The sequence below is a fragment of the Penicilliopsis zonata genome, assembly GCF_001890105.1.
Source record: "Penicilliopsis zonata CBS 506.65 unplaced genomic scaffold ASPZOscaffold_13, whole genome shotgun sequence".
NCBI classification, from domain to species: domain Eukaryota; kingdom Fungi; phylum Ascomycota; class Eurotiomycetes; order Eurotiales; family Aspergillaceae; genus Penicilliopsis; species Penicilliopsis zonata.
In genome coordinates this window covers 807,870-832,531 of record NW_019208922.1, presented here as the reverse complement: position 1 = coordinate 832,531, position 24,662 = coordinate 807,870, and the positions used below count along the sequence as shown (strand labels likewise).

At 44.3% G+C, this 24,662-nt stretch overlaps 11 protein-coding genes across 11 annotated transcripts; 7 read left to right on the top strand and 4 right to left on the bottom strand.

The window, feature by feature from the left end:
• Positions 1 to 2,285: 2,285 nt before the first annotated feature.
• ASPZODRAFT_18398 (hypothetical protein) lies at positions 2,286 to 3,987 on the top strand (the record flags this gene model as incomplete). The annotated part of the gene is made up of 5 exons (XM_022727211.1): positions 2,286 to 2,295; positions 2,390 to 2,490; positions 2,551 to 2,718; positions 2,778 to 3,853; positions 3,906 to 3,987. 5 exons carry the CDS (start codon positions 2,286 to 2,288, stop codon positions 3,985 to 3,987), a joined length of 1,437 nt encoding a protein of 478 aa, XP_022579348.1.
• Positions 3,988 to 4,385: 398 nt separating this feature from the next.
• ASPZODRAFT_71346 (hypothetical protein) lies at positions 4,386 to 5,836 on the bottom strand (the record flags this gene model as incomplete). Its single annotated transcript, XM_022729738.1, has 2 exons — positions 4,386 to 5,310; positions 5,355 to 5,836. 2 exons carry the CDS (start codon positions 5,834 to 5,836, stop codon positions 4,386 to 4,388), a joined length of 1,407 nt encoding a protein of 468 aa, XP_022579347.1.
• Positions 5,837 to 6,097: 261 nt separating this feature from the next.
• Positions 6,098 to 8,171, top strand: ASPZODRAFT_747322 (hypothetical protein). The gene is made up of 3 exons (XM_022729989.1): positions 6,098 to 6,251; positions 6,320 to 6,794; positions 6,855 to 8,171. The coding sequence occupies exons 1-3, from the start codon at positions 6,249 to 6,251 to the stop codon at positions 8,021 to 8,023; spliced, it is 1,647 nt and encodes a 548-aa protein (XP_022579346.1). The 5' UTR covers positions 6,098 to 6,248; the 3' UTR covers positions 8,024 to 8,171.
• ASPZODRAFT_18394 (hypothetical protein) lies at positions 8,151 to 8,723 on the bottom strand (the record flags this gene model as incomplete). The annotated part of the gene is made up of 2 exons (XM_022727210.1): positions 8,151 to 8,303; positions 8,358 to 8,723. The coding sequence occupies 2 exons, from the start codon at positions 8,721 to 8,723 to the stop codon at positions 8,151 to 8,153; spliced, it is 519 nt and encodes a 172-aa protein (XP_022579345.1).
• A 1,970-nt stretch (positions 8,724 to 10,693) lies between these two features.
• Positions 10,694 to 14,442, top strand: ASPZODRAFT_18393 (hypothetical protein; the record flags this gene model as incomplete). Its single annotated transcript, XM_022727208.1, has 10 exons — positions 10,694 to 10,759; positions 10,848 to 10,877; positions 10,932 to 11,004; positions 11,052 to 11,836; positions 11,886 to 12,657; positions 12,706 to 13,176; positions 13,238 to 13,467; positions 13,529 to 13,907; positions 13,958 to 14,129; positions 14,202 to 14,442. The coding sequence occupies 10 exons, from the start codon at positions 10,694 to 10,696 to the stop codon at positions 14,440 to 14,442; spliced, it is 3,219 nt and encodes a 1,072-aa protein (XP_022579344.1).
• A 972-nt stretch (positions 14,443 to 15,414) lies between these two features.
• Positions 15,415 to 16,692, top strand: ASPZODRAFT_134979 (hypothetical protein). Its single transcript, XM_022723674.1, has 2 exons — positions 15,415 to 15,896; positions 15,993 to 16,692. Exons 1-2 carry the CDS (start codon positions 15,665 to 15,667, stop codon positions 16,250 to 16,252), a joined length of 492 nt encoding a protein of 163 aa, XP_022579343.1. The 5' UTR covers positions 15,415 to 15,664; the 3' UTR covers positions 16,253 to 16,692.
• A 449-nt stretch (positions 16,693 to 17,141) lies between these two features.
• Positions 17,142 to 20,133, top strand: ASPZODRAFT_101022 (hypothetical protein). Its single transcript, XM_022720780.1, has 3 exons — positions 17,142 to 17,703; positions 17,763 to 20,014; positions 20,065 to 20,133. Exons 1-2 carry the CDS (start codon positions 17,436 to 17,438, stop codon positions 19,820 to 19,822), a joined length of 2,328 nt encoding a protein of 775 aa, XP_022579342.1. The 5' UTR covers positions 17,142 to 17,435; the 3' UTR covers positions 19,823 to 20,014; positions 20,065 to 20,133.
• ASPZODRAFT_745802 (hypothetical protein) lies at positions 19,870 to 20,787 on the bottom strand. Its single transcript, XM_022729978.1, has 4 exons — positions 20,583 to 20,787; positions 20,470 to 20,531; positions 20,063 to 20,396; positions 19,870 to 20,012 (listed from the first exon to the last, which is right to left on the bottom strand). Exons 1-4 carry the CDS (start codon positions 20,668 to 20,670, stop codon positions 19,918 to 19,920), a joined length of 579 nt encoding a protein of 192 aa, XP_022579341.1. The 5' UTR covers positions 20,671 to 20,787; the 3' UTR covers positions 19,870 to 19,917.
• Positions 20,788 to 20,803: 16 nt separating this feature from the next.
• Positions 20,804 to 21,637, top strand: ASPZODRAFT_134974 (hypothetical protein). Its single transcript, XM_022723673.1, has one exon. It carries the CDS (start codon positions 20,906 to 20,908, stop codon positions 21,443 to 21,445), a length of 540 nt encoding a protein of 179 aa, XP_022579340.1. The 5' UTR covers positions 20,804 to 20,905; the 3' UTR covers positions 21,446 to 21,637.
• Positions 21,638 to 21,877: 240 nt separating this feature from the next.
• Positions 21,878 to 22,910, bottom strand: ASPZODRAFT_160853 (hypothetical protein; the record flags this gene model as incomplete). The annotated part of the gene is made up of 2 exons (XM_022726486.1): positions 22,065 to 22,910; positions 21,878 to 21,963 (listed from the first exon to the last, which is right to left on the bottom strand). The coding sequence occupies exons 1-2, from the start codon at positions 22,852 to 22,854 to the stop codon at positions 21,878 to 21,880; spliced, it is 876 nt and encodes a 291-aa protein (XP_022579339.1). The 5' UTR covers positions 22,855 to 22,910.
• A 184-nt stretch (positions 22,911 to 23,094) lies between these two features.
• Positions 23,095 to 24,660, top strand: ASPZODRAFT_745464 (hypothetical protein). The gene is made up of 3 exons (XM_022729975.1): positions 23,095 to 23,969; positions 24,079 to 24,268; positions 24,516 to 24,660. Exons 1-2 carry the CDS (start codon positions 23,396 to 23,398, stop codon positions 24,228 to 24,230), a joined length of 726 nt encoding a protein of 241 aa, XP_022579338.1. The 5' UTR covers positions 23,095 to 23,395; the 3' UTR covers positions 24,231 to 24,268; positions 24,516 to 24,660.
• The last annotated feature ends 2 nt before the right edge of the window (positions 24,661 to 24,662 follow it).

The following is a 24,662-nucleotide window of genomic DNA, read 5'->3' as shown; positions in this document are numbered from 1 at the left end:
TTATACTCTTTATTTCTTTATTAATAAACTCTTATATTTAATATTATATCTATATAGTATCTAATTAGAGTCTACTTATAAAAATAGCTATTTTTTATTTATTTTTATAATAGCTTAGGGCTGAGCCTCTTTAAGGGGAGGAATAATTATAAGGCTAGCACTAATACCACCCTATAAGCTATTTAACTAAGTATATTATATAACTATTAGTTAATATTAGGTATTAATTAGGCACTTATTAAGTACCTTATTTAAAGTTAAGATATATACTATCTTCCTTAGATAAAATAGAACCTTAAGTATTTTATCTTATTCTCTTATTAGACCTACTATAGACTTCTTATATCCCTAGACCTTACTATTACCTAGTTATACTGATATCTCACCTATTCAACCTTAGCAGTGCGAGGTCACTGCTAACAGAATTCTATAATATATAGATAGTAGTCTACTATAGCAGAAAAAATAAGTTCTACTATAGTTGACTAAGGTCTGTGCATAGTCACCACCACCTATATGCTCCTGCTGAATTATGTTAAATAATTCAAGGCGTTCTGACCTAAGCCGAAAGTGGGTCTAATATGAGCTCAACCGAGCATTGAGCCCCTTCAACCCTAGGCCTCACAATAATCTACTACATCTACAACTCTATAATTGCATGGTATAACACATAATTTTCGCGTCAGTTAGCTCAAATCTGTCTGGGTAGCAGTTACCAGGTACCTAGGTAATCATGAGCACATGTAGCTCTGTCGACGCACCCAGCTGTGCGCAGCTTGGATCAGCAATGGATATGGGTTTCAATGATACTAAACTCTATCTATGTACTAGGGCAGCGGGAGCTAGTTAGTAATACCTGGGCTTATGTAAGAGCACCTACCTTCTTAATTAGTTAGTTATTAGTAACAATACCTGCCTAGGTACAGGACCTAGAGGATCTCGACTATGCACAGACGGTGGTCCACTATAGCAGAAAAAAGGGATTCTGCCACTATTACCCGCCATCTGTATACTACTTAGTAAGTAATTAAAATACCATAATATTTAATTATTAAAATTCCTATATTAAATATATAAAAACTAGTAAGAACTATAAGTATTTTATAAATATTTTATAATCATTTAGTAAATATTTAAAATAAATTAGTTATTACTTAAAGTTCTAAGGAATTTCTTTAGAAATTATCTAAAAATGCTAAATAAATATTAAATAATTAAGAAGTATTTTTTAATAATAAAAATATTTAAATATAATTTATAAATCTCTAAATGATTATAAAATATTTATAAAATACTTATAGTTCTTACTAGTTTTTATATATTTAACATAGGAATTTTAATAATAAGAAATATAAATAAATACCTTGGCATTATATTTTTGAGAATTCTACTATGTATGGACCTCGGTCAACTATGGCAGAAAAAAAAATTCTGCCATAGTTGACCGAGGTCCGTGCATAGTCGCCACCAGGTATTCTGTCAACCCCAGAAGAACCCTCATTGGGGCTATTTAATAATAATCTTGCTAGAACTGACCAACTAGCTAACAATTATACATAGTTATTTGTTAAACTATTAATATACTGTCTAGCATATAAAGTAACATTAATAATATATATAGTATATAAAAATACTCTAAACGTGATTTCTATCCTTATGGTTGATAGGCTCATGCCTTCCTTCTATTCTTACATTTCTATATTAAAGTTACTTCTATGAGGCGTAATATGCATCAAAAGGCCAAAAACTAGATATAACATAGAGATTCTTTTAGAAATATTTCATTTTTTACTTCACTATTCTATAAAGTACTTATTTACTCTCTAATTATATGAATACCTAATTGGTCCTCTCTTCAGTTAAGATTCATTTAATATTAGGATACTTACTAACAAAACCAAGAAAATTCAAACATTTAATAACTAATACCATACTCATTAATTTTATACTGTAGATACAATAGATAATCAACTGTATTATCTGACTCTTAACCTCAATCAATCCTCGGCTCTACTATAAGCTTGCGGAAAAGGAGTTCCCCAACAGGTTAGCGCGGCCCTGGAAGTGGACAGCAAGGCGTCAAGCAGGACCTCATCTGTGGCATTTTCCCACCTCCTCTCTTCTTCCCCAGACGGCCCTTCTATTCCTTCTTCCCCTTCCCTCCCCCTTTCCCTTCTTCATTTTCTTCTTCAGACCTTCGCTCCTTTGACTGGCTCATCAGTGCCAGCTTCCATCTTTTTTCCTGATCTGTTTGTGTATGTGCTGGCGCGACGGAATCAATCACAATGAGTGGACGTAAGTACCTTGAGCCCAGCACACGATCGCTTATGATTTTTATATCTAATGATCCCTCTTATTTAATAATTTTAATGCTGATAGTACAATGCAGTTCGTTTTCTTGACTTGATTAAGCCATTTACGCCCCTCCTCCCGGAGGTGGCCGCGCCAGAGACCAAGGTGCCCTTCAACCAGAAGCTCATGTGGACAGGTGTATGTTGTTTTTTCTGTGCAGGAGGAAAGCGAGGATTACAGCTGACGGTTTAATAATAGTTGACCTTGTTGATATTCTTGGTTATGAGCCAGATGCCATTGTATGGCATTGTTTCCTCGGACACGTCGGATCCCCTGTACTGGCTACGTATGATGTTGGCCAGTAATAGAGGTACTCTGATGGAGTTGGGTATCACCCCCATCATCTCCTCCGGCATGGTTTTCCAGGTATGTTAGAAAGTCGCCGATTGGTTTACTCTGCATGTAAATTGTCTAATCCCCGGTAGCTCCTCGCCGGTACTCACCTCATTGATGTGAACCTGGACCTCAAGACCGACCGTGAATTGTATCAGACCGCCCAGAAGCTGTTTGCCATTATCCTTTCGTTTGGCCAGGCCTGCGTGTACGTCTTGACCGGCTTGTACGGGCAGCCCAGCGATCTGGGAGCGGGTATTTGTGTTCTCCTCATTGTCCAGCTTGTGGTCGCCGGTCTGGTGGTCATTTTGCTGGACGAACTGCTCCAGAAGGGTTACGGACTAGGCAGCGGTATCTCACTGTTCATTGCTACCAATATCTGCGAGTCAATCGTCTGGAAGGCCTTTTCGCCCACCACTATCAATACCGGCCGTGGCCCCGAGTTTGAGGGTGCAATCATTGCCCTGTTCCACCTGCTCCTGACCTGGCCCGACAAGCAGCGTGCTCTATATGAGGCTTTCTACCGCCAGAACCTCCCCAACGTCATGAACCTGCTGGCCACTTTGCTCGTCTTTGCCGCCGTCATTTACCTGCAGGGTTTCCGCGTGGAGATCCCCGTCAAGTCCTCCCGCCAGCGCGGCATGCGCGGATCCTACCCCGTCCGCCTGTTCTATACCTCCAACATGCCCATCATGCTGCAGTCTGCTCTGTGCTCCAACATCTTTTTAATCAGCCAGATGCTCTTTTCCCGCTTCTCCGACAACCTCCTCGTCCGCCTTCTCGGTGTCTGGGAGCCTCGCGAGGGTTCCGCCCAGCTCTATGCCTCCTCTGGTATCGCCTACTACATGTCTCCCCCCCTTAACTTCAAAGAGGCTCTTCTGGACCCCATACACACTGCCATCTACATCACCTTCATGCTTGTCGCCTGCGCCCTCTTTTCTAAGACCTGGATCGAGGTCTCCGGCTCTGCCCCGCGTGACGTGGCCAAGCAGCTCAAGGATCAGGGTCTCGTCATGGCCGGCCATCGTGAGCAGAGCATGTACAAAGAACTGAAGCGTGTTATTCCTACCGCTGCCGCCTTCGGTGGTGCCTGCATTGGTGCTCTCTCTGTTGCCTCTGACCTCCTTGGCGCTCTTGGCAGCGGCACTGGTATCCTCCTTGCTGTGACGTAAGTTAAATATTCCCCTGCGAATCGTAGCTGTTTGCTAACGAGTTATCAGTATCATCTACGGCTACTTCGAAATCGCTGCCCGAGAAGGCGACATTGGCTCAGGCCTCAAGGGTCTTGTCCCTGGCAACTAAGCCCCGGGACAATCTTTGATGAGAAGCATGACAAGGGATAATATCCCCCCTTGGCTATACTACTACTTTATTCATGTTTTTTTTATCGTTCACAAATTTCCGCTTCTGCCCGTCGGCACCGTGACTTCTGCAACTTCGAAGATGTAAGGCGTACTTGATCTCCAAGCGGCGGGAAGGAATTGTGGTTTTAACGTTACGGGGAGCATCGGATTATCATTTTCTAATTTCGAAAAATGTACCGGTAGTATTTTTGGGAACCTTGTATAACAGAGCATTGCCTAGCCGTATATATATTAGTCAAGTATGGTAGCAAGTATAAGTTGGTCTTGATCCAGTCATGGCATTTGAAAGTATGTACTTCTTTAAATGTAACGATAATCTTTACATATGGCGACAAACTATGTCCTATAGTCACCATTGATAGTCACGTATTCATGACTGAAGTCGCAAAACCAGTAGATGGCCTCCTCGCTTCCCAGGCCACTCTTGCCGCCGCCCAAATCCACAACAATCTCGAGATCCTCATCCTGCAAGATAGTAGCCGCGCGGTCTTCGTCGACGACCTCTGGCTCACCGTTGACGAGCAGGTGGAGCGGCGCGGATCCGTCGACGGGGCGGAAACTTACACTCGTGCGTTCAGGGACGACAACTCCCTCAGCGACATCCGGGGTGTACCCGACCGCGCAAAGGATACGGCCCCAGTTGGCATCACGGCCGTACAAGGCAGTTTTAACGAGCGGGGAGCGGGCGATAGTGGACGCAATGGCCCGCGCGGAGGCATAGTCCGTTGCGTTGCTGACGCGCACCGTCACGAACTTCGTGGCACCTTCACCGTCGCGGACGACGAGCTGCGACAGCGACTGTGCGAAAGAGGTCAGCACGTCCCGCATGGCGATGTAATCTTCGTTGTTATTGCCATTGGTGCCGTCACATGCGATGGGTGTGCCGCCCGCGGCCCCGTTGGCCAGCAGGGCGATGGTGTCATTGGTGCTGGTGTCACCATCGACGGAGATAGAATTGAAGGAGCGCGAGACGGCGTGCGTGAGCAACGACTTTAGTGCGGAGGGCTGGATCGGCGCATCTGTGCACAGTACGCCTAGCAGAGTCGCCATGTTCGGGTGGATCATTCCCGCGCCTTTCGTCATCCCCACAAGACTGTAGGTTGTTCCAGACGAGGAGGGCAGGGTAAAAGTCCGAGATAGAAGCTTGGGAAAGGTGTCCGTGGTGCAGATGGTACGCGCGGTAGTGAGCCAAGCATCGTGCGAGGCCTCTAGGGCCGCGTGAGCGGTGGGGATCTTGTCGAGGATCTTCGAGATGGGTAGCCTGAAAATAAGCATTTATAGAAAGATATGGGAGAGAGGCATTACCGCTGCCCAATCACACCCGTACTCATGACGATGGTGCTAGGTTCGTCAAGCCCGTTGCACTCATCGACCTTGGCAACCATGTTGGCAGCGTCCTCCAAACCACCCTTGCCGGTGACGGCATTTGCACAGCCAGAGTTAATCACAACTGAGCGAATCCCCTGGCCCTGGCACTTCTGCAGCGTGTTCTTGCTGACCTGAACCGGAGCTGCCTGGAACTTGTTTGTGGTAAACACCGCAGCCGCCGAGCAGGGCACGTCGGAAGATATCAACGCCAAGTCCGGGAACTTCGTGTTGGACGCCTTTACTCCCACATGGACACCGGAGACACTGAATCCCTTCGGATAAGTGCCAGAGGTAGGGATGTACTTCTGCTTCGAGGCCGGAATCGCCATGTCTAGCGGTGCAGAATAGAAGCGCACCTGACCTTTGGCCATGCGTGCAAACGTAGCCATCGTGACCGTTGTTTGTACAGGATTGACCATATATCTCATATTACCGGCGGTAATAGGAATGAAAAATCTAGACAATGTCCAGGAGAACGAAAGGATTGAGGCTGGAAAGCTAGATGGGAATGACTCACGAATAGCTTGACGGAGCAACGGGGACTGCGTGAGATTAACACTTGAATCACACCAAACCGAACCGCACGTCTGCAGCTCTCTCCTGAACAAAATTCGCAGCAAGCTCACACTCCCAGCCTTCGAAGTCCGCCGTGTGGAAAGAGCAATCGTTGTCTGGTGGTTGTTCTTTGATATCACGGAGCCGGAGAAACCCGGCGGCAGAGCGTTGTTCGGCGCGTTCCAGACACGCTTCGAAGGAAAACTGCCCGTAGCCCCCTTGCTTGTGCTGGCACCGGCTGGAAAAGTTAAACCAGGGAGATATACTCGCGTCTGGATGGTAGGATTTCCTTTTGCACATTTCGTTCTCATTTCTTCTTTTTTCCCGATCGGCTGACGGAGATGAAGCGCAGGCAACCAGGCACGGAGCTGGGTGAGGACCAGCTTCCTGTTTCCACGCCCAAGAGGCAGAAGAGGACAGCGACCGTTAATTACCGGGACCATGAAGTGGCCGCAGATGAGGCTACAGAGGCAGCGAGCCCATCGAAACGAGCAAAATCGACGCCGAGGAAGTCGAATGATGCTACCGCTACATCGGGCCTAAACCCACCGGGTCTCAAGACACCTACCCACAAATCGAAAGCTACCTCCCTTTTTGCGACCCCTACGAAACGCATTGCTGCATCCACGCCGTCTCGTGCGATAAATGCCGATCGGTCGGCAAAACGGAAAAGCGTCCGGCTCTTGCTCGAACAAGATGAAGACGATGTATGGGATGGAGCTGATCGACTGGCGGAGGAGATTCTGGAAGAGGAGAGCGAATCAGCTGCTGTTGTCAATGAGAACCCGGATCTGAGGCAGACAATCGAAACGGGCACGAATGGTGGGGAGGCGAAGAAAAGGACAACAGAAACAAAAAAGCGTCGCGCTGGGCGACCCAAAGGCGCGAAGAACAAGCGGTCGCCCACGCCAGAAGGCGAGCTGCCACCGCACGAGAGATATTTCTTCCAGAACCGCGCGGGGCCTCCTCGCACGTCGAACAATAACCTCAACAAAGTCAATCTGCTTACTCACGAGGAGTACTTTGAGAAACTGGCATATCACCAGGATCCGAACCTGTCCGAAAAGGATTTCTTGCTGGAGGTTCACCAGCGATCGTTCCCGCAGTGGGAGTTTGAGTTGGACGAGGACTTCAACGTTTGTCTGTATGGATATGGCTCGAAACGAAACCTGGTGCAGCAGTTTGCGGACTGGCTATACCTTCGACGCAGGGAGGACGCCGCTGCGCCTACTATCATTATAGTCAATGGCTACACGCCGAATATCTCGATTCGGTCGATTTTCGCGACCGTCGCCACAGCCGTGCTCGGCGCTGATCTCCCGTCAAAGCTGGGGTCACAGCCAACGGAGGTGCTAGAGCTGCTTCAGTCGGCGCTCAAGTCTCGGCCGTTGAGACTCCCCGTGACGGTGCTGATCAACTCGATTGACGCCCCTCCGCTCCGCCGGGCGATGGGCCAGGCGCTGTTGGCCCGACTGGCGGCGACACCAATGATCCGAGTGCTGGCGACGGCGGACACTCCCAATTTCGGCCTGATGTGGGACATTAGCCTGCAGGACCAGCTCAACTTCGTCTTCCACGACTGCACGACATTTAGCGCGTACGAGGCGGAGGTTGATGTGGTGGAAGAGGTGCACAGCCTACTGGGCCGCAAGGGTCGACGTGTGGGCGGCAAGGACGGGGTCGGTTTTGTGCTGAAAAGTCTGCCGGAGAACGCGCGCAACCTATACCGGCTGCTGCTGACGGAGCTGATCACGATGCTAGACGAGGGTCACATGTCGGATGACGAGCTAGAAGGCGAGGAGGACGAAGGGCGAGAGGTGGCCGGAGCTCGCGGCGCAGGGGACTTGGGTATCGAGTTCCGCACCCTGTACCAGAAGGCGGCGGAGGAGTTCATCGCCTCGTCCGAGATGATGTTCAGGACTTTGCTCAAGGAGTTCCACGACCACCAGATGATTACCTCGCGGATGGACTCGAGCGGGATGGAGATCTTGGGGGTGCCTCTATCGCGAGACGAGATGGAAGGGGTTTTGGAAGACCTAGTACTGGCCTAGCATACAGTGTCCTAACATACCTACCTTTACGTGATACCCAATATGAAATATCACCCGTACATTATTTTGACCAGTCCCGATTTCTAATATATACACCAATACTTTGTTTTCCGGTGATCCATATTAATCAAAATCTTGCAAAAGCAGCGAGGGTCATTGTAAGCCCAAAACTCATCTTAAACGGCATATGCACCGTGAGGGCCCTTTGCACATCCACACCCTTGACGTACTTCTGCATCCAGTTCACAGGGATGAGATTGTACCCTCTTGCAGCGGCCCACTAGAATATTATTCGTTAGCACGCCCATGTATTATTAAAAACTTGGATATATACCTCAACAATAACAATTCCCATCCCTAGAAGAACGACCAAAGCGCGCGAGAAGGCGCGTAATCCCACACCAACCATTAAGCCCAAGACACTCCCCAGACTAACCTGCCGCATCGTTGAGGCATTCAACAGTCCTGTTCGCATCCCTGTGCTTGTCTTCTGACTGTTCTGTATTCCAGTTTTCCCTTGTTTGTTCAAGACCTCATCGTTGGCAATTGACCACACTGTTTCATGAGGGTGCTCGTTGGAACGCGAGTGCGGCGCTGTGTACTGTGTCTGCATTGGGGGTGAGCGGAGCGGGGAGAGAGGGTGCAGGGCGAAGGAGAGGCCCACGCCGATGCCGAGGATAGAGGGTCGAAGGAAAGACATTGTACTAGCAGTGATGGCAGTGATAGTTGGTCTGTGTCGGTGGGTTGAGTTGTGTGGTTTGGGCACTGTACATACTACATACACCTTACATACAGTAGGTAGCTAGTTACCTAGTACCTACCTAAGGTACCATCCTAGGTAGTAACTAGAGAACATGTTGCAGTGACGTCAGGAATAGTCAGCTTAATGCTACTCCATACCTAGTTATGTCATGTCTAAATTGAAGCTCTTCAATTTAAAAAAATTACATATATGGAAATCATATGCTATTTATTCTTAAAGGGTAGAGAATTAAATTAATATATTAAGCTTTTTATGTATAGTATACCTTGTCAAGAGTGTGAGCTCTAAATTTGTGGAAGAATGTTGCTATTGCTCTCCCAGAGAGAAAGACCTTCTAGCCTTCTAGGCCTATTATCCTTTGTAAATAAATCTATTGTAATATTCATGCTTCTTTCTTATGAAATAAAATTTATTATAGTCCCTCCATATTTTACTCTATTTTCATATTTTCTTCAATAATAATACTAACCATAAGGCAGTGGTACAGCAACACCATTGTAGATTTGGTGCTACATTCTCTTTAGAGGGCGGTAGTTCCCTAGGTACTTAGGTACTCTATCATTTACCTACTAGGTAGGTACCTAAGGTACTAGGTAGTATTCAGGTATTAACTAAGGCACCCAATAGAGTTTTATAATTTATTAAGTTCTATAGATCTACTTCATAGACTCTAGAGTATCAACACAGGATCCTCCAACACAAAACTTGATATAGATTCAACGTGGAACCAATGCAGGAATCGACGCAAGAGTCATTATAGGAATTATATGGAATTAATGGGGTATTCATTGATCAATATAGTAATCATAAGATTCCCCTTAGTGCCTTACGATATATGGCACAGACTTACTCTGTATAGAAGAAGAGAATGTTGCTAAATCCCTAGGAGTGGCACCTTTCACTGCCTGGTATTAATGCCATTTAGCATGCTAAGAGATGAATACCTAGGTAGTCAGTTACGGAGTAATATAAACCATATACAAACCGCGCACACGGGCGAGCTGCGCAGGCCTACACCCCATACAAAATAGATATATTACCACCTTCAATATCCAGCAACTTTCATAGAGAGATGTTAAATAATATATATAATATAATACTCTATAGCTAAGATATAAGAAGTATAATAATATTTTAATATAAGACCCTCTATAGCCCTATTATATTAAAAATTACAGTATATTATTACTATAATAATTAAAAGGATTGTAATTATCACTAAATATAAGGATTATTTTTAATATTAATATATTAATAAATAGCTATTAGCCTCTATAGTATATATGGAGATTTCTAGAATATATAATATAATATATAGGGTAATATTAAGGGTTATAATATTGATATTTTATATGGTATACAAGCCTGTGTAGTTTGTATGTGGAATATGTTACCACCTAGTTAACTATCTAGGTACCTAAGGTACCTTAGTACTAACTAGTTAGGTAGTTAACCATGTAGTTATTTAACATGGTCTGACTAAGCTTCACCTTTCAAAATAACTACTAACTAGATATAGTTAGAACCTATTTTAGCCTGGCCAGTTGAACTTAGGTAGGTAGGATAGTTAAATCTCACGGTATAACTAGCCTATAATCCTGAAAGGGTACTGTTTTACACTCTTCTTGCTTGATTCCATTTTTCAGCCTTTTGTCTTTCATTGGCCTATAGTTCAAAATTACATTTAACCCTTCTATTTTTTCCCTTATTATTGAGAACTTTTGACGGAAATCTTACCACTATCACCTCGCTAGCCCCTCCAAAGACCTCTGTACCCCACCTGCAGACGCCGCCAACCTTCTTCACCTTTCCCTGTTAATACCTATACACAAAATACTCCAGAATTTTACAACTTCAAGTAAAACTCCGCATCCCTTGAAGTCGATATTGTCGGATTCTGGTACGGAATGTCTGTTTCCATACAAGAGTTGGACAATACCGTCCAGGCATTTTATGAAGGAAAGGGAGATGTGGTAAGTATCCTCCATAATTAAGGCTGCAGAATCATAATTCTTCTATACTCGGGCTCTGATTCTCACTAACTATCCCTCACCTTAACAGCAAAAGCAAGCCCAACAAACTCTGACAGAAGTAAGTAAGAGTCATTATGAAAGTAGCATTAGCTGACTGAACTTTGCATTCTAGTTCAAGCAAAATCCAGACGCTTGGTTGATTGTTGGAGATATTCTACAAGAATCATCTTATCCGCAAACCAAATGTGAGTTTCCAGCCTACAGTTGATGGAAATATTGCTAAGAATAGTAGACCTGGCTCTTCAAGTTCTCGACGATGTTATCATGACCAGATGGAAGGTCTTACCCAGGGAGCAATGTTTAGGTATCCGAAACTTCATCGTCAACTTCATCATCGAGAACTCGAAATCGGAAGAGAAACTCAAGAGCGAGCGAGCTTTTTTGAATAAACTCAATCTAGTTCTTGTCTCTATACTGAAGCAAGAATGGCCTCATAATTGGTCTACCTTCATCACCGAGATCATCTCCTCTTGCCATACCAGTTTATCGATCTGTGAGAATAACATGGCAATTCTTCGCCTCCTTTCAGAGGAGGTTTTTGATTTCTCTCAAGATCAAATGACCTCAGCAAAAGCGAGAAACCTCAAGACTTCGATGACCCAGGAGTTCTCGTCCATTTTTCAACTGTGTTCCGAAGTCCTGAATACTGCGAATCAGCCGAGTCTCATCAAAGCCACTCTTGAAACCCTCCTTCGTTTCCTGAACTGGATCCCCCTTGGGTACATTTTCGAGACCCCTATCATCAATACCCTCTTGGTGAGGTTTTTAGATGTTCCAGACTTTCGAAATGTTACACTTAAATGTCTCACGGAGATTGGTGGTTTGCAGATTGGTGCACCGTACAACTATGACGAGAGACTAGTGCACATGTTCACAGAAACATTGACCACAGTGTCCAGGATCATTCCACTATCAATGGACCTCAAGCAGACCTATGCCAATAGTAATTCAAGAGATCAAGAGTTTGTTCTCAACTTGGCACTTTTTCTTTGCAGCTTCTTCAGTGCGCACCTGACTGTAAGTGTCTAATCCTAATAATCAAATATACCCCCACTAATCTTTCTAGCTCATCGAGAAGCTTCCAAATCGTGACTACCTTACACACGCGCACTTTTATCTCATTCGTATAAGCCAGATTGATGATAGGGAGGTTTTCAAAATTTGCTTGGAGTATTGGACCAAACTAGTTCAAGAACTTTATGAAGAGATGCAACAACTCCCGATCACTGATCTTAATCCTTTGGTTAATATGGGTGTCAGTGGGCTGTCCAGTGGCGGTGCACCTCATCCAAGCACTCTGGCGAACTACCCACTTCGTAAACACAAGTATGAAGAAATACTTTCCAGTTTACGAACAGTTATGATTGAGAAAATGGTTCGACCAGAGGAAGTTCTTATTGTTGAGAATGATGAAGGTGAGATTGTCCGTGAGTTTGTCAAAGAAAGTGACACTATTCAACTCTACAAGACAATCAGAGAGTGTCTTGTCTATCTTACTCATCTTGATGTTGTGGACACGGAAAATATCATGATCGAGAAACTGGCTAAACAGGTCGATGGAACCGAATGGTCTTGGGCAAATTGTAACACTCTTTGCTGGGCCATCGGGTCAATCTCTGGCGCTATGAATGAGGAAACCGAGAAGCGCTTCCTTGTCACCGTCATCAAAGATCTTCTTGGTCTGACCGAAATGAAACGGGGCAAAGACAACAAAGCTGTGGTGGCCAGTAATATCATGTACATCGTGGGACAATATCCTCGTTTTCTGAAGGCTCACTGGAAATTTCTCAAGACCGTGGTCAACAAATTGTTCGAATTCATGCATGAAACACACGAAGGTGAGTCTGCCTGGTGGCAAAATGAATATCTGTGTTGATTTTCTCTAGGTGTTCAGGATATGGCCTGTGATACTTTCATAAAAATCGCCAATAAGTGCCGGCGACATTTTGTTGCTCTCCAGCCCGGAGAAAATGAACCATTCATCGAGGAGATCGTTAGGAACATGAGAAAGATCACATGCGATCTGTCACCTCAGCAAATCCATACTTTCTACGAAGCATGCGGTTACATGATATCAGCACAGGGGCAGAAAGGTCTTCAAGATCGACTAATTGAAAATCTGATGTCTCTGCCAAACAGCGCCTGGGATGCAATCATAGCTCAAGCGAATCAGGATTCCTCTATCCTGCAGGATGGAGAAACCATAAAAATCATCGGAAACATCATGAAAACTAATGTGGCAGCCTGCTCGTCAATAGGCACATATTTCTATTCTCAGATTGGCCGCATCTACCATGACATGTTGAACATGTACCGAGCATCGAGCCAATTAATCAATGACAGTGTTGCGCACGATGGTAAAGCTACCCCAATTGAGCCATTATCATTATCACCATGTCTGACTCGAGCACCATTTAGGAAACATCGCAACTAAGACACCTAAAGTCCGAGGACTCAGAACCATCAAGAAGGAGATACTGAAGCTTATCGATACGTACGTCCAGAAAGCAGATGACCTAGAGATGGTCAATGCGAACATGGTTCCAGCCCTTCTTGAGGCGGTCCTTGTGGACTACAATCGTAATGTCCCCGATGCACGTGAGGCAGAAGTCCTCAATGTCATGACAACAATCATTCATAAACTTCATGTGCGTATCAGCTTTCTGATACACGGCTTAATATATGGATGATAAGCTGACCTGGCTTCAGAATTTGATGGAAGACAAAGTCCCGGCGATCATGGAGAGTGTGTTTGATTGCACGCTGGAAATGATCAACAAAGATTTCCACGAATACCCAGAGCATCGAGTCCAATTTTTCAAACTTCTTCAAGCGATTAACCTGTACTGTTTCCCAGCTCTTCTCAAACTTGATGCCACACAGTTCAAGTTTGTAATAGACTCCTGCATGTGGGCTAGTAAACATGATAACCGCGAAGTGGAGAACACTGGTCTTACGATGTGCCTCGAATTAATGAACAACATGGCTGAGACCGATATCCAAACATCAAGCATCTTTTTCCGCCAATTTTACATCTCCATCCTGCAAGATGTATTCTTTGTGCTCACTGACAGTGATCACAAGGCTGGTATGTACAGTTGAATAACTTAAAAAGATTCGGTTTCTAATTATTTTCAGGTTTCAAATCCCAGGCCATGCTTTTGTCACGAATGTTTTATTTTGTTGAGGCTGGGAAGTTTCAAGAGCCAATCTACTCTCCTGATCAAGCGCCTTCGGGAAGCTCCAATAAAGAGTTCTTGCAAGGCTATGTTGCAAACCTGTTGCAGAATGCTTTCAAGAATCTTCAGGAGTGAGTTTTTTCTGTTTTGTTATATCTTCTTCCCACACTCCCATCCTTCATAAAATACTAACAATATAATAGAATCCAGATCAAACAATTCGTGATTGGGTTATTCACCTTTAATGATGATTTCAACAAGTTCAAAACACATCTACGAGACTTCTTGATCTCCTTGAAAGAGTTCTCAGGCGATAATGCAGACCTCTATGCGGAAGAACGTGAACAGGCTCTAAAGGATGCTAAAGCAGCCGAGAGAGACCGTGCAATGAGGGTGGGAGGCTTGCTGAAGCCGTCAGAGATGGACCAGGAGGATGAGCTATGACTAGAGGTAGAATTTCGAGAGACAAATGCTGCATCGTTATTGTGTGCAACCTCAGAAGAACACTTGGGAAACACCCAATCTCGCCCTCCCAAACACTTACTGGATGATGGCTGGTCTCTGTATGGACTATGATGCTGGCAATTTCCATCTCATGTTGGTTCGCTGATCTTGTTTGCATCATGAAACAGATGTTTGGGAAACATGCAAAGGGACTAGAAATACAGGAAGCCATAGCCCTTGAAAGCGTGATACTAAAAGCCTCTGAGGATTCGGCAGTGGTTTCCCAGGGAGCTAATTGATAGGGGACAGCATCATGCTAATATTATGCTATAAATATGTATCCTATTATTTGAAGGGAAGAATTGGTGTTTTTCTAATGATGCGAATTACGAGTAACTGTGATTTTCGAGGTGTTCAGGTGCTATACTGGTCATCATATCGGCGCTGACCAGGTATCGACGACTGTCGGCCCCTGGGATAGCAAGATATGTAGTCTTCTGGCGTCAAGACATAGTCCCAGATGCCAGCACGTTCAGAATTGAGTATGGAAATATGACAGTAAGGCGATACAGTAAGCTTGATATGGTAAAACAGAATTCCATTTACAGGGTATAGGTTGGGTCCAGTCCTACCTTAGGTGCCTGGGTGCTGATAATAATAATACTATGTAGTACTCTATGTAGTATGGTGATTTGGATTATCTACCTACTACCTAACTAACTAGTTAATTATAGTTAGTTAGTAACTAACTATACTGAGTAGTTATATGTAGTAGAAATAGATAAGACGTAGTTAGGTACTCCATAAGGTAGGTAGTTAGTTATTCCAATTCTACTTTAATTAACTAATTTCCACTAAGCCAAATATGATGATATAAAAGCTGACGTAATATATCTCACACCTGATTTTCTATTTACTAATGGCATACCCCAAACCCTGAAGAATTGGCATTTTTCATGGTTTGTTCTACTCCGTAGATGAGTGGTAACTAAAGTACTAATCTAAGTCTGGTTGGTCGGGGTCTGGTGTGGACTGATCGTTCCCAACTTCCAATATACACCACACCTTACAGTGGCTCCCCCCAATACTTTTACTTGATAGTCCATCTCTCTCTATGAGCAGATACTAGAAACATATGAACATTACTGCTTCTGCTACATTCCGCAGCTCATTCGCATCGCATTAAAAGCCTGCTTGTTGCTCTGCTATCGTGATATACAGGATGTCTCAAACTCGGCCTGCCACCCTCCAAGCAAGGCAAACCCCTCAGGTTCAAACCGCGACTGAATCGGAAAGTCGCGCATCAACTGTTCGGATTTCCGGCAATATTATACTACGTGGAGAAGAGAATTTAGATTCTATCGATGCTGATGAAAGAGCTGCTGCTGGTCGTCATATAAGATGGAGCGAGGATGTTGTCGACAATGAAGGAATGGGCAAGAAAAGCTCAAAAGGTGGGTGTAATAATCGTACATGTCTCGATTCGTCCCTATGCCTTCGTCATTTGCAAAGAAACAGGGGTATTCCTCAGTTTGCTGATGTCTAGATAGTTTGCTGTATTTATCATAAGTCTCGCCCAGTGGGTGAAAGCAGTTCTGAATCCGAGTCCTCCGATTCAGATACCTCAGATACAGACAATGATGATGGTGATGTGCATCGTTGCGAACACGACCCAGGTTATTCACATCACTCTAACCACCGCGATGGGAGACGGCAGGCTGGTCGAAAACAAAGTGGAGGGAGAAATAGAAAACCAAGCCCCAATGCTTACGAGAAAATGCCAAGGCCATCGGACAAAGCGAATCCTTGAAAGAAGGACATGTTTTTCTCTCGCATACAGTGAGAACTCGTTGGCCAGCAATGTCTCCGAAAAGATTTGGTTCTTTTTGAGAAAGGCGCTTATGATGCCTAGCGCATGGGTCCGGCAGAAGATACAACAGAAAGGACATCTGGGCATCAGCACCGGGGTTGCATCCTAGATAGGGTGCATAGCCTAATCATATCAGATGGCATGGCCTTGTATTCTCTATAGTTTTACCGGATACAGGTTTGATTTTTCTTGTCTAAACATGTTCCAAGCTCTATGAGAGTTTCTTGGTCTACCCCATTGTTTGACAGGACAGAGATCTGGTACATAAAATGATCTAGCAGACTTGGGCTACCATATTGATAGACGGCAAAGGCAATGGGACTCTATGCTTATCATGTGCTTTACAGTCTATAGAGTGTTGAGAGGATACTTATAGTCATATATAATAAGTTATTTATATTTAATAGACTGGTTTATATTAACTAGTAGTCTAGTCTCTAGCACAGTGCTTCCATAATAGGTTCACCCTAACTGTCAATTATATAGTGAATGGTTATTATTTAGTTAGTGCTAAGGTATTAATTAGTATATGTGGTAGTTATTTTATATATTAATTTATACATTCTTTTTCAATTATTTCTATATATAGTTAGATATTATTCGGGTGCTAAACATGAGTATTCACCTCATGTCTATATAGCCTTCATGTGGACATTTTTTTCTCATCTAGTGTAAGGGTATTATAGGTTAGAACAGAATCATATCTACATCACTCACTGCCTTATTCTTTTAGTTAAAACCATTCACCTTCTTGTGAGATGATATCAACAATTTTAAGAACTTTTTTATGGAGTAAGTTACTATTCTTCATTTTAAAGACAGTCATGGTGTGAATATAAATTGTAATACTACTTAAGGAACCATCGTCCTTATATATCTTTGACCCTTGAAGTTCTCTTCAACAACCAATACCAAGGGTACCTAAAAATAACATTTAAACTGATCAATGCCCTTTTGATTGTACCACTCTCTCCGACCATTGATTATATTTCCTGCCCCGTCTTGATGTAGCTCTTGAGATACAAGTGGAATAGATGAGTGCTTAACTTTTCACCGAACCTTCAACAATTCAACAATACTTCATCAACCCCATGACCTCTCTCCTCTTACTCAAACCAACATAATGCCTACCCCTCGCTCCCGCGCGTCCTTTGAACCAATATCACCGGACCTGGACGTTACATCTCTTGTGGAGTCTACTCCAAACTTCGAATTGGCACCGAGAATACCCTACGAGTCTATCGAGGAGCAAGGACTAGACAGGTTTGAAAAGCTAGTATTGCTTCATGTGGTCATTGGCGGAAAACCGCTAGTCATCGAGGGATTTGAACAGCTACTTGATAAGGATGTTTTCTCTGAGAAATGGTTAAGATGCAACTACAATTCAAAGGGTAAGCACCAATACTAACAGTATCATCTGTTCTCTTCTAAATGCGCGAATTTATCAAAGTTGAAACCGCCCGCGATCTGACGAACAAATCCAACCTTGCACTCACTGTTGGCCATTACCTCAAAAGCATGCCTCTTCTGACCGACCAGTGGAACGAGCGTAACTATAAAGACCGTGATCGTCAGCGCATATATCTGAAGGATATCGACTGCCCTGCGCTATGGTACGAGAAATTGAAGGACATGACCCCCCCCGCGCTTTTCTATCACAATAACTCCGTGAGCATACTTGATAATGACGGTGAAATTCCAAGTCAGTCATCACTAAACAGACAAAATGTCTCAGTGGCTGGTGATCTTATGAGCTGTCTACCTATCAACATGCGCGCAGACAACCTTATGTGCTATATAGGACATGAAGGCACATATACACCATCCCATCGAGAAATGTGTGCTAGTCTCGGTCATAATTTGATGGTCGAGACGTCTACAGGACTCATTGAGTACGGGAAAAAAACCAAACCAGGATCTTCCATATGGTTCATGACTGAAAGCAAAGAACGCAAGATGGCAGCCGAATATTGGATTTCTAAACTGGGCCATGACATCGAACTTGAGGATCACTTTGCGCAGCTCAATGCTTGGAGGTTGGCTCCTTTCAAGACCTACATGGTCGAGCAAAAGCTAGGTGATTTCATTCTGATTCCTCCCCTAGCTGTCCACCAAGTTTGGAACAGGGGCACACGCACAATGAAAATAGCCTGGAATCGTACCACTGTGGAGACGTTGGATATGGCTCTGAATGAAGCTCTACATGGCGCCAGAATGGTTTGTCGTGATGAGCAGTACAAGAACAAAGCAATTGTGTACTATGCTCTCCAGCAGTACTCGGACAGGCTGCGCCAGTCTGGGCACAGTGGCGTGCTGCCACTAAAGGTCCGCCGGTTACAGAAAGATTTCACGCGGCTATTTACTCTTTTTACAGAGATCCTTGTCTCCGAAAGCTTCTCAGAGAAGTTACATGAAGAGAATGTCGAGTTTCTTCCATTTGATGGCAACATCACATGTTCGTACTGCCGTTGCAACATTTTTAACCGGTTTCTTTCTTGCCCATGGTGCGCAGGGAACCAGCAGAAGACAGAGATGGACCCTTACGATATTTGCATGGAGTGCTACGCAATGGGTAGGAGTTGCGCCTGTATTTCAGGATTGAAATGGGTTGAGCAATTTCGCTGGGGGGAACTCATAGAAAATCATGAAATCTGGTGGCGCCAGATTCTCAAATTCGACAGTTCTTGCCATAGCCTCTCCCAGGCTCGTGGGCTAACTGGAAAAAAAGCCCTTGCTGAGGTTTGCCAGGAGGAGTTAAAAAAGCGACCATGGGTGGATATTACCAAGCCTGTTGTCCGCGAGGTTGAAGGGGATGGGCTAGACCTAGATGAAGATGTCGAGAGAGCTCACAAAAGACGAAAGAAGAGTAAGCCATCCGCGAAGTGGCTCAAGGAAATGGGACGCTGTCATGTGTGCAAGACACTAGATCCCCTTTGGAAGCTTGCATCCTGCACAACCTGTGACGGAAAGTACTGTTATGGAAGCCTTTTTCGGGCGTTCAACTGGAAACCGCAGGAAATCATGGAGACCCTTAAGTGGGAGTGCCCAAAATGTCGTAAAATTTGCAACTGTGGAGCTTGCCGTCGGAACCCTTCCATGACTCCTTTTCAACATACCAGCATATCTCTTGGTCATGACACAAAAAAGATAGCAGACCCCAGGAGTGTAGAGGTCCTGGTCAATTTCAGTCATTCAAATATTCAGTGGATGAAAAAGGCTAACGACGATTCCTCGGAAGACTTCTCGGTTTCCAAGAAACATTTGAAGAAACAAATCATTGATGAGCTTGATAGTGGAACTCAACCACTCGATGATCATCACATTGGCGTCGAAGAGCACCCTGCTTCAATACAGAAAGACTCTCCGGATTTTGAGGACATTCCTGTTGATCCTGCACTGAAAATGGTTTCCCAAGGAATTGATCAGTTTCACAATGGACGTATGACATGGAAAGAGTCAGATCTGAACCCGACATTCGCAGCAAAAAGTGCCTTAGATACATTGTCATAGTTTATGGACGAGTTAGAGAGAAGGCATGGCTGAAGATCCAGGCATATAATTCGCCATATGGATACTATGATTGGTTCATTGCTTTTGTTAGGTGCCTAAGCCCCTTTGTAAGCGTAACGAAGACTTTGAAGATGATTTATATCAATCGAATGCATCAGTGCCTGGACGATTAAGGCAACGATCAACATTGCTGTATGTCAAGTCAGCTTCTAATCCAAGTTTCATAGAAAATGAACTAACCTCCTGGAGTCAGAAATAAAAGTAGGTGAGAGTTGCACGGCCAGCCCATTGCTTCTATTAGATACACACCCAATACCAGGCATCCACAAATCATAGCGTTTAAAGAAGAGAGTATTTTTGAAGTAATGAAGGCCTCTGTCTTTTTCGTCTGCAGAGAATTTAAAGGCCAAAGGGCTAAATTCTGCCATAATTGGTGAGACATCATATAAGATGTTAAAATAAGTGATATGATGCTAGAGATGCATAGAAGTCTTTCATAGGTTGATAAGGTAGTCAATAGCATCTCATAGACAAAAGGAATAATTGATATAAAGGAGAGTAGGGAGAAGGCCACCTGATTCAAGTTAGTATCTTCTTCTACCTGCTGTCAAGTATGCCATAGAAAGACAACATGTGATATTTCATACTTTATATTCTTTGTTACGTTTTTCATTTTCATCATATAATTGGTTTATTGTATTTTCCTGCTCTGGTTTTGCTTAGCATCGAAACAATGGGGAAAAGGCATATCCCACCATACCTTCCTCATCCAGCTCTTCGCGGCCAGGCTCAATCTCAGAATCTCCCGGATATTGGAAAACATTTCGAAGCCTCAGATTTGACATCATTGACGGATGGAATCCTGATGGAAGAAAGGGAGTATTACTGGTATTATCGTATGATTTACTATTGATTCCCCCTCCCGGAAAAATAGAGCTGAGCTATCTCCCGGAGTTTGCTTTGTTTGTCAAGACCCGTTCCGACCGTTGTAGCCACTAGCTAGACACAATTGTTAGGTACCTTCTTGGCTCAATCTCCTCCAAACCTCTTCAACATCTTCTCAATCCTCAACCCGAAAGCAGGATGTATCGGCGGATTTTTCAAAGCCGCGTCGGCATGCGCTCGGCGCCTAATCTTCTGAGACGGGCTCAACATCGCAACATAACCCCGGCTCCAGGACCCAACACCGGCCCGCTGATGGAGCGGCGTGCCGACAGAGAGCTGCCTTCAATCAATGCCAATAGACGCTGGCTAAAGACCCTTCCGATTTTTGCGTTGGCCGTGGGGGCGGCGATGCTTGGAATTTTTAATTACCAGAAATCCTCATCAAGTGTTGTCAGCAGTACCCTCTACGCTTTAAGAACGTCTTCTCGAGCCCGCGAAATTCTTGGCGATGAAATCTACTTTGCCCAGAAAGTACCGTGGATTAGTGGCGAGATGAACCAATTGCATGGTCGAATCGATATATCATTCTGGGTCAAGGGAACAAAGGGGCAGGGTAAAATGAGGTTTCGCAGCATAAGACCAGACCGGATGAGCTTTGTAAGTCAACCCAGTAAGAATAGTCGAAAGCTCTTAAACGCAATTTTATACGTGACCACCTTGGTTTTTATTTTGCAATGATCGCCCAAGAGCAGTATCTATAACAGACTAGGCTAATACTATATCTCAACTAAAATATAGTTTCGTACTGAGGAGTGGAGCCTAGAGACAGAGAATGGAACTGTGGTGCAATTGCTTAATGAAGCTGATGGTGACCCATTCCACCAGAAGAGCTAAAATAATTGCATGATACCTGTGTATAAAATACAAATTTATGGGAATTTTAATACTAAGATATAATCATCGAAAGGACCATTCATCTTTAGCCTTGATTATAGATAGCATTTGGGGAGTAAACGATTCACATAGATTTTAGAACTGACAGTAGATAAGAGCTTTGAAGATATAGAAGAGTACATTGTTTATAGATTATATATAGATAATATCCCTATAATAATATAGCATAATAATAATACATTTAATAGACCAGATTGAACACTGGCACTAAATAACTTATTCTACAGAAGTATGCTCTGGCCATGGCTTTTTGATGGCATCTTGAATTCTGACGACACAACCTTTGGGGCCGCTCACAGCACCTAAGAAACATGAAAACAACTTGTTAGCTTACTAGTATGAAACGAGAGGGCATTCTGGAGGGGGATAAAGCCGCCTGCTTCAATGTAAAACATAATCGTACCTTTGACCACAACAAGCCCATTTTCAGGGTCTACTCTCAGAATCCTCAAGTTTTGCTCAGTGTGTTGTTCGTTGCCCATGTTTCCAGCCATCTTCTTTCCTGGATACACTCTCGAACCACCCCCCTGACTTGGTCCGGCAGAACCAAGAGATCGATGCGTCAAACTGACACCATGGCTGCGATCTTGACCATGAAAACCGTGCCTCTTCATCACTCCTGCAAAGCCTTTTCCCTTGGTATTGGACCGCGCATCGATGTATTGCCCTTCCTGGAACCAACCCGCGTTGATAATTTGACCAACAGGTAACAGGCCGCTCTCGTCCTTCACTCGGAATTCATACACATGTCTCTTGGGCGAGAGACCATTGGCAGAGAAATGGCCCACCAGTGACTTTGGCATATTGCTATGATGGCGCCAGCCAGCACCGACTTGCACGGCAAAATAGCCGTGCTTCTCACGGGTTTTGTGTGATACGACTTCAACCCGATCAAGTTGTAAGACTGTGCATGCTAGGCGTTGCCCAGTTTCCGCATCGTATATCGCTGTCATCCCCTTTTTAATTGCAATGGCACCGGTTCGAGGAGGTAATGTCCACGCTTTGCGCTCAAGAGCTGCAGTTGAAGTTGATTTGAGAACAGGAAGGTCGTCGCCAACATTGAACCGATCAGGTTTCGGTGGATTCAAAGACCTGATGCCGAAATTCCGTATTGAGCATTGCGGTACGATGAATCGAGGTTTCCCAGGGAGCGAGGGTAATTGTAATAAATTCCAATGTAGACGCGGCGGCATGGTGGATGTCTATCACAGTGTATATCCGATGTTGATAGGAGGCATCAGGTTTTTTCCTAAAGCTCTACTAGGTAGGTAACCTATCCAGGTACCAAACGCTGCGAAGGCGGTGAGATTTACGTTAGTCAGCAATTAGTCAATTCCTCTCAATCCTAGCTTGCTCTTAGTATTTGCTCTCGTTTGATACAAAATACTACATATATATGTATGGAATTCATTTCTAATTATAAGTCGGTCTCCGCCAGACATGAGGTTTACTATTGCTGTGGCTGTATATGGAGACATAGATGATTGTTCTGTATTCCGTAAATAACTAGCTAAAGCATTAGAGTAGATAACCTCTCCCTCCTAGCGGAATGTTTAAAAATTCTCCAGCGCCGCTAAGCTCTTGAAAATTGGTTTATTTTTCTCTGTCACTATATTTTACCATTCGATTTTGATGGCCTTCAATTGATGGAACTTGCTATTTATCCCCCCCCCATAAATAATAAATCTGAACGCACAATAATTAACTATACCCCGGCACAGCAAGTTCTTGAACATGTCCGCTAGACTTTCTGCCGCATCGCGTTGGATCTCCCAATCGACCCGGCTCGTTCGGAATGCCGGAGACCTTCGATATCGAACTCTGTCACCGTCTCCTACCTTTTCTATTTCTTCGGCAACGACAATGTCCCCGAGTGCTGCGACCCGTCGCCTTCCTAGCGTCTGGAGCCGCACCTTTGCATCTATGAGATTAGCATCACGTCGAGTCACTCCTAAAAACGGGGCAACGAACCTTTACAAGACTACAATAAATCCAAGTCGCGTACGACAGATCCCCCGCCGCTTCAACTCCACAAAAACTAGCAATGCACAGTCCGAACCTACCTCTCTGTCACAACGGTTGCGCAAGCTCACCCGAGAGTACGGCTGGGCTGGGCTAGGCGTCTACCTGCTTTTGTCCGCTCTGGACTTCCCCTTTTGCTTCGCTGCTGTGCGTCTTTTTGGCGTGGAAAGGATTGGATACTATGAAAGTGTCATTTTTGGTGCTGCAAAGGACGCCGCCAATGCCGTGTGGCCCGGAATCTTGTCCGATGATGCAACATCGGAGAAGAACAGTGAAAGCAACGACGGTAATGGATCTTCCGGAGAGAAAGCGAGTACGTATCTCTGAATATTTGCCTCGGCATCTGAACGATAATCTATTCTAGTTAGACTGATTCTAAATCCTTCCCTTTTCAGGTATTTGGACACAACTTGCCATCGCTTATGCCGTCCACAAGAGTCTCATCATCTTCCGCGTCCCCTTAACAGCGGCAATCACCCCGAACGTGGTCAAGACTCTGAGGCATTGGGGATGGGACCTTACACGAGGCAGACCAAAGGGCATGTGATGCCTACTCGTTCATATTATGATATTATATGAACTATCGTAAGCCGACCCTCCTCTCAACCTTCGCGTCTGTATAATCGGTTCTCTTTACTTCAATCTCCTTTCTCTCTTATCTCGGCCGGGAATAGAGTGTCGTTTTATTAGACCTTTAGATAAAAACTCATTTTGTACATTAGTCCCATTAACTAATATCCAATGCCATGCATGTATCTGGACCTATCTTTTTCCAAAACTCCCCGGCCAAATTGTTCAAGATATATATGAATAACTACTAATATATCTGCAGCTCCTCACTTATTAATGCATCTAAAGATACTAACTGAGCTCGACAAAGAATGCATGCTTTGCCCGAGAAGGTCTTAATTGAATAAATTTCCCTAGTATATAAGATAAAAGGCAGAAACAGCAGTAAACAAACAGAAGAACTTGAATA

Bases quoted from the DNA above. Each gene is read 5' to 3' on its own strand.
- ASPZODRAFT_134974 (XM_022723673.1), top strand. From the start codon at position 20,906: ATGTATCGGCGGATTTTTCAAAGCCGCGTCGGCATGCGCTCGGCGCCT.
- ASPZODRAFT_745464 (XM_022729975.1), top strand. From the start codon at position 23,396: ATGTCCGCTAGACTTTCTGCCGCATCGCGTTGGATCTCCCAATCGACC. The intron at 23,970-24,078 runs GTAATGGATCTT...TTCCCTTTTCAG, and splicing joins GAACAGTGAAAGCAACGACG to GTATTTGGACACAACTTGCC.
- ASPZODRAFT_747322 (XM_022729989.1), top strand. The intron at 6,795-6,854 runs GTGGGGAGGCGA...GGCGACCCAAAG, and splicing joins AATCGAAACGGGCACGAATG to GCGCGAAGAACAAGCGGTCG.
- ASPZODRAFT_745802 (XM_022729978.1), bottom strand. From the start codon at position 20,670: ATGATGTCAAATCTGAGGCTTCGAAATGTTTTCCAATATCCGGGAGAT. The intron at 20,532-20,582 runs GTATGGTGGGAT...AAGCAAAACCAG, and splicing joins CGAAGAGCTGGATGAGGAAG to AGCAGGAAAATACAATAAAC. The intron at 20,397-20,469 runs GTATGAAATATC...AACTTGAATCAG, and splicing joins AACGTAACAAAGAATATAAA to GTGGCCTTCTCCCTACTCTC.
- ASPZODRAFT_101022 (XM_022720780.1), top strand. From the start codon at position 17,436: ATGCCTACCCCTCGCTCCCGCGCGTCCTTTGAACCAATATCACCGGAC. The intron at 17,704-17,762 runs GTAAGCACCAAT...AATTTATCAAAG, and splicing joins ATGCAACTACAATTCAAAGG to TTGAAACCGCCCGCGATCTG.
- ASPZODRAFT_134979 (XM_022723674.1), top strand. From the start codon at position 15,665: ATGTCTCAAACTCGGCCTGCCACCCTCCAAGCAAGGCAAACCCCTCAG. The intron at 15,897-15,992 runs GTGGGTGTAATA...ATGTCTAGATAG, and splicing joins GGGCAAGAAAAGCTCAAAAG to TTTGCTGTATTTATCATAAG.